We start from the raw sequence: 18213 nt of genomic DNA, 5'->3' as shown, positions 1-18213 counted from the left end.
CACTCCCACCCACTGATGGTGCTGGCCCTGCTCGCACCCACTTACGGCGCGGAGTGATTGAGGCTGGCGTCAGCAGCAGGTGCAAGTGGCGGCTGCTGCCCTGATCGCCCCTCAGGAGCAGGGGGAGGTAGAGAAGCCCTCAAGGGCTATCGGGGCTGGCAGCCGCCACTTGCACCTGCTGACGGTGCTGAGTGATCGGGGCCGGCGCCAGGTGCCGGAAGCAGGGGCGAGTGGCAGCTCCGGTGCCGATGCCGGCAGCGGGTGAGAGCGGGGCCGGTGCTGGCAGGTGTGGGTGCTGGGCAGGACCATGGCGCGTGGGAGCAAATAATTTTCAGTAACCACCAGGGGTTCGCCCCGATGACAGTGACCAGCACCCCGCCTTGGTCTAGCACCCCCACTCACCTGCTCCACCATCCTGCCATAGCCGACACCTGCCATGTTCCATGCTCTGTCGCCTGCTGCCGACACCTGCCATGTTCCATGTGCGCCTCCTGGTGGTTAGCGCACATCATAGCTACTGGTTGTTCCACTGTTCAGTCTATTTGCATATTAGCCTTTTATTATATAGGATTATATATGTAGATTATGTTAGTATTACTTGAGCACTTAATACATGCATATCCTCAATGTTGTTTTCCATATAAATTTCAGAACATAGGCTGTGAGAAAAAGGTCTTATACTACGATATATGAACATCCTTACTGCAAAGCAGCTGTCATTGGTAAACTGTAAAACTGTAAAGTGTTATTTCTTCTCTAAGATCACGGAGTCATCTGAGAAATATTAAGAATAATATAGAGCTGATAACTTAGGTCAGGGCAGGCCATATCACTTAAACAAACATAAAAAATTCAGTTGTAAACTAGGCACAACCCACCCACTGAAAGAGTGGGAACACCTAAGGAGGTCTGGGATGTTTGAAAAGGAAGTGAGAAGTGGCCAATATTCTTTGCAAAATGGATTAATGACTAGGTCAATTTATTTTGACCCACTGATTTCCAGGATTCTCTAGTCCTATGCTGTTTATCAGTCTTTTAAAATATTGATGTTGTCCTAGCTGGTTTGGCTCAATGGATAGTGCGTCGGCCTATGGACTGAAGGGTCCCAGGTTCGATTCTGGTCAAGGTCACATGCCCGGGTTGCGGGCTTGATCCCCAGTGTGAGTGCAAGAGGCATCCGATCAATGATTCTCTCATCATTGATGTTTATCTCTCTCCTGCTCCCTTCCTCTCTGAAATGAAAAAATTGATGTGAAATTCACAAGATTAACCATTTTAAAATGAAAAATTTAGTGACAATTAGTTCATTCACAATGTTGTGTAACCACCACCACGTTTCAAAACAAAACCCCATACCCATTAAACAGTTCCTCTCCATTGCCTTCTCCTTCCAGCCCCTGGCAATGACTAATCTCTTCTGTCTTAATGGACTTACCTATTCTAGATATTTCATATAAATAGAATCATACAATACGTGACCTTTTGTGCTTTTTTCATGTAGCATAATTTTTCAAGTTTCATCCACATTGTAGCTATATTCCCTTTTTGAACAGTTAGCTTGACTCATTTGTAGTCAGGGGCTATTAATAAAGGTACTTTTATACTTGGATGAATGTTTGAAAATGGGTTATTCCTAAGGGCTGGTGTGGGCTTAAAATGGGAGTCCAAGTATCAGGATGAAATCCTAGAGGAAAGAAGCTAGAGCTTCTCATTTAGCCTGATATACCAGATTCTCCTTCTCTTCAATCCTTAGAGGGTTGTGGGTTGTTATGGATATGGGCAAGTGTTTAGCATCATATCTGGCTTACATAAACTGCTCGATAAATGCTATCAGAAATGCATTATTAAAGTCCATTATTTCCATTTCCTTCTTAGAATACAGGACTTCTAGGAGACACATCAGAGGCTAGTGCTCGAGTGTGGGGGCACCTGGATTCAAACCTCAACTCCATTATTTGCCATATGACGCTGGCAGAGCGCTTGACTTCCTGTGCATCAGTTTATACTTAATGGAGCAATTAGGAAGATTATGTAAATATGGTCAGGCAATGAACACAATGCCTAGCACACAATGAGTGATGAATAGATGCTAGCCATTATGATTTGAATGGGTTAAAAATCTATTTTCAAAACGCTTTTGGCAAATTTCCCATAGCAAATATCATCCTATTTATTACATAAAACGAAAAATAGCCCTTTGTAACATGTAAACATTTGAAGGCACCACTCTGAAGTGAGAATTTAGTGACAACTATTAAAATGTTAGTTCTTGTCAACTTTCATTTTCTCTGAGTCTTTTCTCCACTTTAAGAGTAGCAGGGAGGGAAGAACCAAGATGGTGGCATAGGTAAACACCTATACTTGCTGCCTCTCACAACCACATCAAAATTACAACTAAAAGGCAGAACTACTACCACCCAGAACCGTGGGAAAGCTGGCTGAGTGGAAGTTCCACAACGAGAGAGGTGAAGAAAGGTCAGTGAGACTGGTAAGAGGTGCGGAGGCACAGAAAGTGCTGGGTCCTGGATGTGCTGCTCATTTAATCGGGAGGGAGATACAAGCTCCCGCTTGCTCTGAACTCCAGTTCTGGGCGAGACTCTGGGGGACCCAGGCACATATGGGGAGAAACTGGACTGTCTGGCATCAGGACAGGAATGCAAGGGCAGCTTTCTCTCAGAGGTGCTCGCAGCGGTCATTGTTCCTGCACGGGGGTACGGGACACGGAGAACCAGGGACTTCTCCGGTTCAGGCTGACTGGCAGCCATTGCTGTTTGCTCTGCCCTGGTGATTCCCAGAGACCCCGCCCCACCCAATTTAACCTTTTGCACTCGGATGTCGAGATTAAAATTACTCTTTGAATGTATCAATAATTTGAAATATAAAAAAATCCAAATAAATAAGTTTGTATGAAAAGAAACTCCAGTTTTTTATTCTACTGCCGCACTTTGTAAAATCTGGGGTATTTAAAAAATTAAATCCCGAGTAGAATAAAGGAATCGAGAAAAAAGCAAGCGAGAGGCAGCAGCCCTGGCTGGCATTGGTCAATGGTTAGAACGTTGGCCCAAGGACTGAAGGGTCGTGGGTTCGATTTCTGGTCAAGAGCAAGTACCTGGGTTTCAGGTTTGATCCCCAGCCCTGGTCCAGGTACGTGGAGGAGGCAATCAATCGATGTGTCTTTCTCACATAGATGTTTCTCACTCTTTCTCTTCTCCACCTGCCATCCCTCCTCCCCGCCCCCCCCCCCACATACCTTATACTTTTTCTAAAAATCAATGGAAAAAAATGTCATTGGGTGAGGATTAACAACAATAAAAAAGATGCAGCAAATAATATACATGAATATAATAAACATATCTCAAAAAAGAATGATACCACTTTTATTTTGCATGGATTTAAAGATATTTTTGCTACATAGTTTATGTATTTTTATGAGATAATATTTTTTCATTTGTATGAAGTTCAACCTTATACAATTTTAAAGTGATATGTTTGGTAGTGTGTCTATAATCTTTAAAAAGTTTAGAGTTTTTGGAATGTACAGTATATGAGGTAAAATCAAGATTACATTAAAAATTGTTTTCTCTTCTGCACTAATTTTGCAGTGAGGTTCAAATGGCAAATACACTATTAAATGACATTTACTATCAAAAATAGGAGTTCATTTCCATTACTATGAAAAACATAAGCCACTGTAACTGTCACAGTGGTACATTTTACCATTTTAGACATTCAACTATTATAGAAATCTCTGGGCTATTACACTCAAACTCATTTGTACTGCCAAATGTGGCACTTTTAAGAAGTTTCTAGAAAACAATCACAATCACTTGTTTTTTGGGAAGTTATCAGCCTATACATAAGAGATTAAATTTAAATAAAATGTAAACATACAATATATTATATTGACAGATCATTCTTACCACTTGGAAAGGCCAAGTTTATCCATTTCTTTTTTGAACAAAGGTTAATGTTTTTTTCTACGGCATGGATCATTTGACATAAAACAATTACAACACATGCCCATTCTAATATAAGAGAAACTCTTCAGAGATCTTCAAAGTACAAAACATATGTCCTTTATCAAAGACTGACACAAGTGCTTAGTAATCACTAAAATGCTAACTTCAGCAACTAAAAATTAGTGATTCACTATCCTAAAATTCAAATAATAAATTAAAAAGGCTAGTTACAAGTGTTTTACAGATAACAGATGTGATAAAACAAGAATTTTAGAAAGTTTCATTACAAACAGTATTATTACTGGCAGTCATTGACATCTACGCAAGATGTACAATGTGATACTTGTCAAAATACAATCTGATCATCCAATAACTCACAAATGCAAGCTCACAAAACATTAATGAATTATGCAATTGCAAAGTGCGCTAATGCAACATTAAACACATGCAATCAACAATTTGGAAGTATCCAAACAGACATTACATTAAACATTAGTTTTTTAAGAAAGAAAGCAGTTTGAAGTTTACTGGTGCAAATTAATTTTGTCTTTAAATTTGGTGTTCCAAACAAAAAGGTTAGATTTGATTATGAATTCTGATGGTGATGGCAGTAGTTATGGAAGCAGCAGCAAAACTTATAGGAGTTCTTAAAAATTGAGCCTATACCAGATAGATGAATGTGTGTGTATATTTCTATACTTGGTATGTATAGTTTATTTATATGCCACATATGTACATGTATGTCCTTATACACATACAAATAGTTCAAAGGTTCACAAAACCAAATTAAATAGGTTTGAAATTCAGAGTTGACTATGATTACTTTAAAAAAAGTAACTATCTAAAAGCCCTCTGTTCTTTTCCATATTCTCAAGACCTGAAGAGGTGCCTTTTGAGTAAACATTAAATTAATTTAGGCCAAGTAAACTGTCTGTGCTTTCTTTAAGTGATTTATCTGTGAATTCATGAAAATATAGTATAATAAAGAACTCCACATTAATCAAACAAGTCATTCTTTTTTTCATGCATATTCTTTCACCGTTGTTTGCTAAGCTCCTCCAGTTATTCATCATAATCCCATTTACCAAATAATTAAGACAAACGAGGAGGTAGGAATATAGCACTAGATTGCTTTCACAGCATCAGACTTTAACATTTTTATATAGCATGTTTTAGTGTAAATTTTAATCATCCTAAATCATTCACTAGGTAATAATCTTTAAAACAAACAGATCAGGTTGTCAGTGTTACACTCATGCTGACTGGTCAAAACATCCATTATGTATTCTTGCCTCTTAGAAGGTTTGTTTGACAAGAAGGCATGTGAAAAAGACAAGAAAGAAAAGAGAAAGAAAGAAATAAAGGACAGAAGAAAAAAAGACAAGGGGAAAAAACCCCACACCCAAACCAAACAAAAAAACAAACAAAAATTGCTATTTCTGTGGCTTGCATTCTAATGAGGTGCAAGCCTCTACCTAACAATATAAGCACTGAAAATGGCAAAAATGATGTACTACAGTCTCAATGCCAGTGCTAAATGCCACTGTTTTGGAAAAGCAATACAGAAATAATTTTAGTACATGACAAAATAAAATGTAATACAGTATTAAAAATAAAGTTATATTTTCACTTGATTACAAAGTATTGAATGATAAAGGCAATCAAAATGGAAAAGAAAGCAAACAGCACAAGGATAACGGCTGCACACTGCTCGTCACTAAGTGCTCGCCGGGTCCTGGTGCTTTGCACAGTGTCTCTGTTGGTGCTGGCTGGTGGTTCAGTCCTCTGAGAGATGAAGAACACTGTTGTGCTGTAGGGACCTACTAGGTCTTGATGCCCCACAGGGTCTTGGCACTGGCGAATGGCACACACGCGGAAACGATATTCACAGTTCAGCTGAAGGCTTGAATACCGGAATGAAGTGTCGGGACCCTTGTAAATCTGTGAGGTATTAGAAAAAGAATTACGTGTGGAAGATGGGAAGAAAAAATCTGTGTTAAAATTGGCTAGTTTCAGAATTATTTTTAAACATGGAAGCTGCTATTATCTTTCAAATGACATTTAAAAAATACGTATGGAGAAATCTGAAAAGTTACAATGTAGGATCTACCCTCACAGAACTTGTAGAACAGTTAAGAAGTGAAGATGTACCCCAAAGTGGCTGGACAACAGGCAAAATCAGCCCACGGGCATGTCCCTGGTTTCCTCAAATGTAAGAAGTCTAACTTTTGTGAAATCTTTCTATGAAAGGAGGAAGTATCTAATCTCGTTCCCTCATAATTTCTTTGTATAACTGGTTTTGTATAATTTCAAATGTATGTTGAATGAAACAATTAATGAATGAATAAGGAGCTTTCTATAGGTGTCTATGGCAAATCATTTAATAGACTTTAAAGAGAAGAGATCACTTAGAATCACAGAATTGGATCTTAAAACCCGAAGTCCTCTGCCTTAGAAGGGAAATAAAAATGAAATTCCATGGATTTTCAGGAGTGTGTTCTAGGGATTAAGAGAATATGTATTAGAATTGGTCACCCCTGGGTCCAAGCTGTGCTCTATCACTTTACAGTCCATGTGATCTTAGACCCCAATTACATTAGTATAACAAGCATAACAGTAGTTATCTTGCATGGTAATTATGATAATGAAATAAATTACTACTTGTTAAAGCACTTAGCACAGTGCCCAGCATATAGTGAGTGCTCAATATATGAAGCTATCCTTTCCTTTAATGAGTCCCTTCCATGAGTCTGTATGTGGGAAAAACCAAGGCTCACAGTGACCTTCCAATTGAGTTCTCCCAGCTAGCTGGTGGGTTGTAAGTCTGATTAACCAAAACCTGGGCTACCATTCTTTCAAGCTATCTTAGCTGCCTCAATTATATCTATGTTGTAAATTTAATTTTTTTACATACTAGTTTGCTCCAAGGGGAATGAGGTAAGAACTGTCTCATTTTTGTGTCTCTAGAATCCAGAATGTAATAGGTACTTAATAAAAGGCAACTAAATTAATGAACTATTAATTATTTTTACTTCAAAATGTATTATCAGTGGATGCTGAGTGTGTGTATATATAACCTTTATTTAAAGAGGTAAGCTGTAAGATGAGTCTTAAAGAAAACGGTGACTATGCATTAGTTTTGAGGATGCAGATGAATGTTCTGAGTGGGAATTCAGAATAGGTTCATTAGGCAATGGTAAAAGAATTAACTTAATTCAGAAGGTTGCATTAGGCTGCCATGAGAAACAGCATATATACAATGAGGACAATTTTGTAAGAGTAAAAAAAAGTATGTATTTATCTAATGGGTACAATGGGTGATATTTATTTTTGTCTTTAAAATTTTCTTTGCTTTCCATTTGTTTCCAAATAAACATAGTAATATGGTTAGGAGAAAAAACTCAACAAGTGGCATGAAGGTGATAGGTAAGAGATAAGATAGGAGGAATATGTTAATACACTAGTTGAAAATTTCGGTTTGAATCCACAGGGGCTACTTTAGGTGTATGATATTTAAAAAGTGTTTTAAGGAATCCTGATTATAAGATTGAGGGGGGTGGGCAGGACAGGGCCTCTTGTGTATAAAAGCATAAGGTTATGAGCCCTTAGCATAGTTTTTATGGATCATTTTTAGAAATGACTATTACTTACTTAAGAGTTAATACCCCCTAACCCCTAATTCTTCCAAGAGTTTAAAGCTTAGGCACTAAAGTGAAGTTAGTGTTTATGACGCTGATGAAATAAGAAAGAAGTTGGGGAGGGAAGATAGGTGATGAGATTTTCAATTTTGTGTTTTAGATGTTAGGAGGATATGTATATAGGGAGACATCTTATAGACAACTGTAGATACAGGACTGAAGAAAACAGATGAACTTGCTTAAAACTAATTTAAAGAGATTTTTATACCTAAATGAAGCTATTCAAAATAAGCATTAAGCTTGAGATGAGCTGGGTAGGGTCTCAGAATGAAAAATAAGATTAAAATGAGTAACGCCATTTTTGCCTCTCCCACCCTTTTCATATTGACAAGGTAAAATTGTTGTGGCCTTAATAAATAGTAAAGGGCAAGTAAAAACTCTAATTCATAATTTTTTGGTCCATATTGCTCGAAGATTGTATTACATAAATTAAAAAAACAAAAACAAAATAGCCCTATATTTGCTATCATAAGGAAAGTGTGGCAAGTATCAATTAGTGCAGATTTACAGTTAAGACAATGGAAGGTAAGAGATTATTTTCACTTCTCATTTTAATTAAGGAATACAGACAAGCCTGGCCAGCGTGGCTCAGTGGTTGAGCATCGACCCATGAACCAAGAGGTCACGGTTCGATTCCTGATGGGGCACATGCCCAGGTTGCGGGCTAGATCCCCAGTGTGGGGCGTGCAGGAGGCAGCCGATCAATGATTATCTCATCATTGATGTTTCTCTCTCTCCCTCTTCCTTCCTCTTTGAAATAAAAAAATATATATACATTTAAAAAAAAAAAAGAGAATTACAGACTAAACCAAAGCTTGTGAAGTTTGTGCATGTTTAGCTGACCAAGAACTTTGAGATAGTATGCCAACTGCAACATAATTTTATAGGAAAACCTTTAAAGAAAATTTAGACTCCCACAAATTGGTATTTTTCTTTATTTTAGCTTTCTGAGTATATCATAGCATGGAGAAAATAACAGTTGTAGAACTAGGGCCAATAAAAACTTAAATCATATCTTGCCCGTTTATATCTCTTTGCAGGTTTTTATACCCACATTCTAAAAACTTATTTGGTTGGCTAGATTTATTTACCAAATACTTTAATACTAAAATTTCAAAATACTCTTATCTTTTAAGGATATGTGTACATGTTTACTATCAAAGATAACCATTTTTGAAGCTGTCATTACAGAGGAACAAATTCTGTTTAATTAGTTTTACTTTCTGTGTACATTACATATCCATATCTGATTTTACATTGAAGAATATGCACAGTATACATTATTTATAGCAGTAACTATAAGACAATGATTTCAGCAATACATTACTTTTAGACTGAGTGAACTTAAACTTTTTCTTAATATTTAATATGCATTTGATTACATTTAAAAGTAATTATTCATAATGACACATAATAAAGCATATGCTGTCATATAATTTGGTCACGTGGTCCTTCTATAATTTATGCATATGCTATTGCAAATAATGATTTTGTAGTGTCAATGCATGATGAGAACAGTAAAAACCCTCACAAAAAAGTGATGATAGACAAATAACCACATAGCTCTTGTCTCGATCATTACTCCCCTTTATTATTGCTGAGGGATTTGTAAGTGAACTTGGAGCTTTTATTTAAAAAGATTTTTATTGATACTTAGAGAGGGAGGAATGGGGAGGGAGAGAGAGACATTGAAGTGAGAGATCGAAATATCGATGGGCTGCATCCTGCAAGCTATCTACCAGGGACTAAGCCCACAACCCGGGCATGTGGCCTGACCAGGAATCAAACCAGCAACCTTTCTATGCACAAAACAATACCCAATCAACCGAACTACACCAGCCAGGGTAAACTTGGAGCTTTTAGAGCAGTTCTTAAATTTATTGTGCACAAGCACCACTTGAAACAAACCAACAAACGGAGTAAGTATTGTGGATCCCACTTCCAGATATTCATGTTCATTAGGTCTGCAGGGCACTCTGAGGAGCACTTTTTTGAGAATTTAAGTTCAGAGAAGAAGTTGTACAGAATCCAATAGGCCTCTGTTCCAGTACCCGTTCTCTGACTGCCAACAGTATTCTGATTTTGGATGGGTGTCCAACTCTCCCTTACCCAGGCTACGTACTAGGAGAAGCTGGCCTGCAGTGGGTCCTGGTTGGCTTGAACCCTGGCATAGTCACTGGTCCAGGGATGGCTTTGTAACCCTAAGTGTCCCCCTGCCCAATGTGAATAAGGAAGAGTAAGTTCCCTATGGCTAAGTGCAGCACTGTTGAGAGAAACCCTAATGATTTCATTGAGTTTCTGGATCAACCAGTCCTGAAGCCTGACTACCTTCAGGATTCTCCTTAAGAGGATTTATACTTAATTGCGTATAAAAGCCAGTTTGAGTTGGTTTTCTTGGTATATGCAACCTAATGAGCTCTGACACAGAACTGCCTTAGCCACAGACTCTCCAGTGGGGTTGATCTGCTTCGAAAGTGGCTCTATTGTCCCCCAATATTTTCATTTCACCTTGTTATACCACTTGAAATGCCATTTTGGTTAAAACTACTTGTTTTTAAAAGCACACACACTTCCAAGAAGGTTTAAGAGCCAGCAGACACCTCACTTTTGGCATGAATTTTCCCAAGAAAATAGTCTTTCTTTAATGCCAATAAGGTCAGCTATATTGTATATATGCGAGTTGTATGTGAGAGAGAGGGAGGAAGGAGTCAGAAGGAGAGTATAATTTTAGAGAATGGGGCAAGTCTAGGTGAGGTGCTATTCAGCATGCAGGGTACAGAGCCACAAGAAGGCAGCAAGAGTTGGTGAGAGCCACTGACTGATCAAAGAGGGATAAAGAAAGAGAAGAATGCAAAGAAATCAATTGTTGTTGCCCCACTAATTTGCTTCCAAATCCTCAAACCTAGCAACATTTATAGGTTAAAACAGGGTTTTAGAGGCTAGTCTAGAAATGCAACCACCAATTTATAAATAATAACACCCCTTCTTTTTTTAAAATTTAATAAATCTTTATTGTTTAGATTATCACAATTGTTTCTCCTTTTTCCTCCCATAGCTCCCCTCCACCCGGTTCCCATCCTCTGCCCTTACCCCTCCCGCCCCCCCACACTGTCCTCATCCATAGGTGTACGATTTTTGTCCAGTCTCTTCCCGCACCCCCCACACTCCTTTCCCCCTGAGAATTGTCAGTCCACTCCCTTTCTATGCCCCGATTCTATTATATTCACCAGTTAATTCTGTTCATCAGATTTTTTATTCACTTGATTTTTAGATTCACTTGTTGATACATGTTCATAATTTTTATCTTTACTTTTTTCTTCTTCTTCCTCTTCTTAAAGAATACCTTTCAGCATTTCATATAATGCTGGTTTGGTGGTGATGAACTCCTTTAGCTTTTTCTTGTCTGTGAAGCTCTTTATCTGACCTTCAATTCTAAATGATAGCTTTGCTGGGTAGAGTAATCTTGGTTGTAGGTTCTTACTACTCATCACTTTGAATATTTCTTGCCACTCCCTTCTGGCCTGCATAGTTTCTGTTGAGAAATCAGCTGAAAGTCGTATGGGTGCTCCCTTGTAGGTAACTGTTTTTCTCTTGCTGCTTGTAAGATTCTCTCTTTGTCTTTTGCTCTTGGCATTTTAATTATGATGTGTCTTGGTGTGGTCCTCTTTGGATTCCTTTTGTTTGGGGTTCTGTGTGCTTCCTGGACTTGTAAGTCTATTTCTTTCACCAGGTGGGGGAAGTTTTCAGTCATTATTTCTTCAAATAGGTTTTCAGTATCTTGCTCTCTCTCTTCTTCTGGCACCCCCGTAATTCTGATGTTGGTACGCTTGAAATTATCCCAGAGCTTCTTACACTATCTTTTTTGCTTCCTCGTATTTCAAATCTTTGACTTGATTCTTGCATTCCTCTAGTCTGCTGTTGGGTCTCTGTATAATATTTTTTATTTCAGTCAGTGTATGTTTAATTTCTAGTTGGTCCTTTTTCATATCCTCGAGGGTCTCGCTACATTTATTGGCCTTTTCTAGGAAATTCTTGAAAAACCTTATAACTGCGGTTTTGAACTCTATATCCAGTCATTTGTTTTCCTCCATTTATTTTGTTTGTGATCTGTTTGTCTCCGCATTTTTGCTGCTTCCCTGAGTCGGTAGGGTAGCTTTGTGTGCTAGGTGTCCCATATGGGCCAGTGGGTCGGCCTCCCAGTCACCTGAGGTGGACACTCTTGGTGCACCCCTTGGTGGACTGTGTACAGCCTTGTTGTAGTTAAGTCTTGATTGCTGTTGGTATCACTGGGAGGAATTGACCTCCAGGCCAGTTGGCTGTGAGGATCAGCTGTGTCTACGCCGGGAGAACTTCTGTGCTGGAGACAGCCTTATGAGACAAGACTTGCTAAATTGCAAAAGCCTCTGTGCTCAGCTTGGATGGGGTGGAGTCTCAGGGCTGAGCAGACAGTCTTGGCTTCCCGTCAGCCCTGCCCTATGAGGCCCCTTGGTCTCAGTGTCCCTTGGTAATCGCTGCAAGCACCTCTGAGAGAAAGCCGCCCTTGAGTTTCGCCCGCTGCCAGTCTAGTTTCTCCCCCAATGAATCTGGATTCCCAGATTCTCGCTCGGAACTAGAGTTCAGCGCAGCCGGGAGCTTCCGGTTCCCTCCTGCTAGGTAAAGCCAGCGGCAACCTTAGTAGTCAGTCCTCTCTGCGCGCACTCGCCTCCAGACCCCTGCCCTCTGAGGCTCCCCCGAGTCTCTGTGTGCCTTTCTCTCTACCTGACAGTCCAGACTCCCCCCGTATGAGCCTGGGTCCACAGGGTCTCACCTGGAACTGGGGTTCAGTGCAGTCGGGAGCTTCCTTCTCCCTCCCGCCAGAGAAAGCCAGCCAGGCACTCAGCCGCCCTTCCTCTCTACGCGCGTGTCTCTGTACCTCAGGCCTTTGCAGCTCCTCTGATTCTCCGTGAGCTTTTCTCTTTCCTTCTAGTTGTAGAATTTCCACTCAGCCAGCTTTCCGGTGGTTCTGGATGATGTCCGTTCTGTCTTTTAGTTGTAGTTTTGAAATTGTTGTGCAAGGCAGCAGTTTAGGTGCTTACCTAGGCCGCCATCATGGTTTCTCCCTCATAACCCCCCTTCTTAAAAACATCAACAGTTCTTACTGCTATAGAGTAAAGACCCACCTAGACCTGGCCCCCTCCTCTTCTACATACTCCATTTTTGGGTCACACTTGAGAGTTCATAGTTCCTCCTAAGCTCACCAGTCACCCAAAAGACTCACTTAAATGACACCCCTTTTGGAAAATATTCTAAAGTCTATCTAGAATAAAGCATTCCTTTTTATAAGGTAAATTTTTATCTTCATAACCTTTTATTTGTTTGGCTAAATAAAATGGCATGTTTATAAAATTTCTGCTTGCTTCTTAAATTTAATTCTAAACAAGCTTTTTGAAATCAGAACAGTAAGTTAATAATACAGCCCCCCATAATTCTCCTTATGTAGTATTAAATACATGTGTTGAGTATCAAATAAATTTTAAATAAAATATCAAATTCTATGGATAATATTGAATTCTTAAAAAAGACTTTCAAGAGACTTAGATGAGCATACATAAAATGAAATTTCTAAGGAAATTAGTATTTTAAGTTTTACAGTGCTTATAATCTAAAATAAGTGAAAGTGATGATAGGATTCAGCTTTTAAGTTAAATTAGAATTAGCATTGCTCTTTATGTAGTGATAGTTTATTAAAATTCATTTACTACTCAAATGTGGGGTCCCTATTTCCTTTAAACAGGTAATACAATTACATTTTCTTTAATATTAATTTTGCTTCCTCCTTGGAAGGAAACCTGCTTATCTGTAAATTATATTTAAATCTAATTATCATGTCAATTTGCAGATGGCTTAATAAAGAAAAACAATCACATGCCAAATTTAATATGACTCTTTGGGGCCTTTTGTATTTTCAGTTAAGAAATTTCACTTCCATACTTAAGAAAAATTGAGAGAAAAAATGTATTTTTAATTGGAAAATATTTTATTATTAATAGTTATAACAGAAGACTGAAATAAAGATGACTGATTGGTTTTCTAGTGGGGAAACCACCCCCCAAGATGAGATACTAAAATCAAAACCACAGTTTAAAAGCTCTCAAAATCAAGAAGATTGACAGCAAAAAATGGAAAATCAGATGAAATAAATATAGAAGTTAAATTAGGCTTTTAAGTTGCATAACAAGTTCTTTATCTTTGAATTTTTTTTAGCAGGAAGTTGATAATTCCTCTAGGCTTCCACAATAACTGTGTGTATTATGACTATTACTATTATTGTAAAAGCCTTCATAATGGTTTGCTTCTGTACTTGTCCCACTCTAGCTAAAATGACCTTGTGTCTGATCATGTGACAACTCTGGTCTAAATCCTCTATTGGCTTCCCATTTTACATGGAGTAAAAGTCATAGTATGGCCTATAATGCCCTACATGACATCCACACCACTCATAAAATCCCCACCCCCTTGCCCATTCATTAACTACCTGACTTCATCTACCATTCTTCCCCTTGCTCACACTGCCCTAGCCATACTGGCCTCCTTGTTTTTCATTAAATTTAACAATCAGACTCCTGCCTTGGGCCTTTGTACCTATTATTTCCTCTTCTTGGAGCACTCTTCTTTGGGTCTCTATTCACATGTCATTTGACTCCCTGTATAAAATAACACTAGCTGCCTGTCCCCCCAGTATTCCTTTACTTTTTACCCAGTTTTATTTTTTCTCCACTGCAATTACCACTATCCAACATTTGATATACTAATGTGTTTTGTTACTTTTAGTATCTCTTTTTCTTCTAGAATGTAAGTTCCATGGAGGCAAGGACTTTTTATTCAGTGTTGTATCCTGGGTGCCTGGTACAAAATTCTATAAATACTTGTCAAATGAATGAACATTCTGTTTAAGTGTAGCTCACATCCAAAAGATTTTGGATCCTGAGACGCTGTGTAGTTACTAATGTTTGGAACATTGTAAGTACTGAACAAAAAATTTTATTTCAATTACACATGACATACAATATTATATTAGTTTCAGGTGTACTGATTTAGACATTCATATAACTTGTGAAGTGATCATCCCGATAAGTCTAGTACCTGACACCATACATAGTTGTTACAATACTAGTGGCCCGGTGCACTAAATTTGTGCACATTAAAAGGGAATTAATTAGAAGAAATATTTTAATATTGCTATTTGCCCTTTCTCTATAATAAAAGTGTCAGAGATGAAAGAAAATTAGTAAAATGTATATAAAATCTCCGTCTTGTCAGAGCCTGGGGCACGACATAGGACCTAGAGTCAAGTCCCTGCCCACCACCCACACGCGCTTCGAAAACGCAGGAGACTCAGACCTGGCTGGCCCCACCCACATTGGGTAAGACCCAGACCCGGCCGGCCCCACCCCCGTCGAGCCCCTCGAGGGGGGGGGGTGCAGTCTCAGGTTCCCCGGCCCGGCGCCAGGTGGGGGTCGCAGTCTCAGGTCCCCCGTCAAGCCCCGCCGGGTGGGGGGGGCACAGCTTCAATTCCCCCAGCCCGGTGCTGGGGTGGGGGGGTGTAGCTTGAGGTCCCCTGTCAAGCCCTGCCAGGCAGGGGACTCGACCTGAGGTCTCCCGGCCTGGTGCTGGGGCGGGGGGTGCGGCCTGAGTCCCCCCGTCAAGACCCACTGGGTGGGAGGGGTGCAGCCTGAGGTACCCTGGCCCGGTGCTGGGGTGGGGTCATGGCCTGAGGTGTCCTGGCCTGGCGCTGAGGCGGGGTGTGTGGCCTAAGGTCCCTCATCAAGTCCTGCCAGGCTGGGGGCATGACCTGAGGTCCCCCATCAAGCCCCACTGGGTGAGGGGTGCAGCCTGAGGTCCCCCCCCACCGCAGCGTCATGTCTCTAGCCAGGGATGCAGGCAGGCAGCTTCACCTCAGCGCTGGGTGGGGATGCATGCAAGTAGCTTGATGTTAGCGCTGGGGACAAAGTCCCTGCCCCCGTCCCTGCCCACAGACTGGTAGTGACTGGGACACTGTAATGGACAAATTAGCATATTACCTCTTTATATGTATAAAAGATTATTGACTATATTCCCTATGGTGAACTTTTCATTCTGAGCCTATTTGTATAGCTGTCAATTTGTACTTCCTAATCTTACCTTTTTTACCTCCAACCCATTATCTGGTGACAATCTATTTATTCTCTGTTTCTATCAGTTGAACAAATGTTTTTGAATTAGGAAGATAAAGAGAGTAAAATCTTACATTGAAAAATTCATAAAAATGAGAAAGGTAAAAGTATATATCCACAGAATTATATTGTGGCACATACCTGTTTGAATTCGGAATCCTTTCCCACCATAACTTGAAGACTATAAATAATTGGATCACCTTTCATTGGCTGTAAACATTCCCATGTCATTTCACAAATGTGATCATTTACTTTCTCTATTTTGGGGGCTGTAGAGAGCAAAAAATAAAAATAAAAATCTGCTCTACTTAATTTTTACTTGGAACATTACACAGACACTTGTCTTAATCAAAATCAATAAAACTGTAAAACTTAATTACTAACTTGAAATAAACATCAGTGGATTTTTGAAATTTGCAGAGAAATGGTCAATAGTTCACTCTTATTATCTTCAGGTCATAAACTCTACAGATGCTACAATGGCTAGATTGACTTAAAGATCTGTCAAGGTAAGCACTATTTTATTGCGTTAAAAAGCCAATAGAAGGGTATATGGCAGTTAAAAAAAACAACTATGGTATTTTTAAGAGCATAACTAGAACATGAAATTTATAATTTAATCTAAGAGGATGAGATGAAAACTACCCCTAGTTCTTCAACCACATATGACTGTTTCACTCAATAGTCGGGTACAAAGGGGTCAAAATCAGCAATCTTATTAAGGCTAAGAGACATTAAACTGGATGAGAGAACAGAAAAATGACTCAGTGGAACTCTGTCAACATTATTAGAAACACTATTCAAGAACAGACCTATTAATTATGGATCTGCTTAACAAATGGTATATTCAAGTACATGACTGAGGACACTGTATTAGAAGTCTTTGTGATTTGTCCTCAGAGTGTGAGGAAATTCAGTATTTTTGGCTAAATGCACAAAGTACAATCTTGCTGCAGTCACTTTAAAATAAGAACCCCTCTGAAATTGATTTTAAAGATATATGTATATACAAATGTGTGTGTGTGTAAATTTGATTTAAAGATTCAAATCAACTAAGAATTTATGTTTTGCTTAACAAACAACCCGGCTCTCTCCCTAAAATAGAAATGAATGAAATAACAATGACAACGCAACCAGAATCTGTGATTTTTCCCCCCTTTAAGTAATAAGAGCAGAAACAGCTAATGGCCTTATTAGAAAACCAGCCTATCTACTATTCACTTTAGTATTTTTAAAAAATATATGTTTTCATTGATTTTTAGAGAGAGAGGTAAGGAGAGGGAGAGGAGAGGGAGAGACAGAGACAGAAAGAAAGACAGAGAGAGAAAACCATTGGTATGAGAAAGAAACATCCATCTGTTGCCTCGTGCATGCAACCCAACTTGGGACCTAACCTGCAACCTGAGCACATGCTCTGACCAGGAATAAAACAAGTGACCTTTCAGTGCATGGGATGATGCTCACTCAACTGAGCCACACTGGCCAGGGCTCAATTTAGTATTTTTATGTTAGGTTAATTTAAATGTTGGACATATGATAAATTTTAATAACAGTACATAAAGCACTTGACGAAAATGCCTTTAAAAATCATTTGTTATTGAAGAAAATGAAGATGTATAACTTACCTTTCAAGGCAGCTGGAATAGATTTTGTAGTAGTGAAAATATATTCTTGGGAGAGAGGACCTTCCCCTGCTTCATTACAAGCTTGAATACAGAATTTATAGGATGTAGACTCATTAAGTCTTTGTACTTTGTATGTATGACATGGACCTCTGTATAAGGATACAAACCTAAAATGGAAAGGAGTCATTAAAAATAATCCTTGAGCCCTAACCGGTTTGGCTCAGTGGATAGAGCGTCGGCCTGCGGACTCAAGGGTCCCAGGTTCGATTCTGGTTAAGGGCATGTACCTTGGATGCAGGCACATCCCCAGTAGGGGGTGTGCAGGAGGCAGCTGATTGATGTTTCTCTCTCATCGATGTTTCTAACTCTCTATCCCTCTCCCTTCCTCTCTGTAAAAAATCAATAAAATATTTAAAAAAAATCCTTGACTACATTATGTTTATAAAATACTAATTGGGACATAATTTGGAAATAATAACTTATTCCTAGAATTTAATGCCAGGATTGGTTTGTCACTCCAGATAAATAATGTGCTTTTTCATCAGATGATAATTACAGAACACATAATTTTTGAATTTGGCATAATTTTCTGAAAAATTATTGTTAAATTTCATATCCAACCATGGTAACTATTTCTTTTCAGGATTCTTGATTGCTGTGTTTTGATGTACACATTTTTAAAGGTACTCAGAACACCATAATTTTCATTATAAATTATTTCTAATTAGAGTCATAGGCA

The 18213-nt window shown here is 39.0% G+C and overlaps 1 protein-coding gene across 4 annotated transcripts in view; it reads right to left on the bottom strand.

The window, feature by feature from the left end:
- Window positions 1-3350: 3350 nt before the first annotated feature.
- FNDC3A (fibronectin type III domain containing 3A) overlaps window positions 3351-18213 on the bottom strand; it is a 254406-nt gene continuing 239543 nt past the window's right edge. For 2 of the 4 annotated variants that reach the window (XM_079778647.1, XM_079778646.1), the window contains exons 24-26: window positions 17475-17641; window positions 15991-16118; window positions 3351-5900 (exon numbers count right to left, since the gene is read on the bottom strand). In XM_079778647.1, coding sequence (XP_079634773.1) covers window positions 5586-5900; window positions 15991-16118; window positions 17475-17641 — 610 coding nt within the window. In that variant the 3' untranslated portion in view covers window positions 3351-5585. The remainder of the gene's footprint in view (window positions 5901-15990; window positions 16119-17474; window positions 17642-18213) is intronic. The other 2 variants (XM_079778645.1, XM_079778648.1) reach the window with 1 other exon arrangement.

This window comes from Cnephaeus nilssonii, assembly GCF_951640355.1.
Source record: "Cnephaeus nilssonii genome assembly, chromosome: 8".
In the NCBI taxonomy this organism is placed as follows: Eukaryota; Metazoa; Chordata; class Mammalia; order Chiroptera; family Vespertilionidae; genus Cnephaeus; species Cnephaeus nilssonii.
Note: the sequence above shows the minus strand (reverse complement) of the source record. Positions and strands in the feature narration are given on the sequence as shown.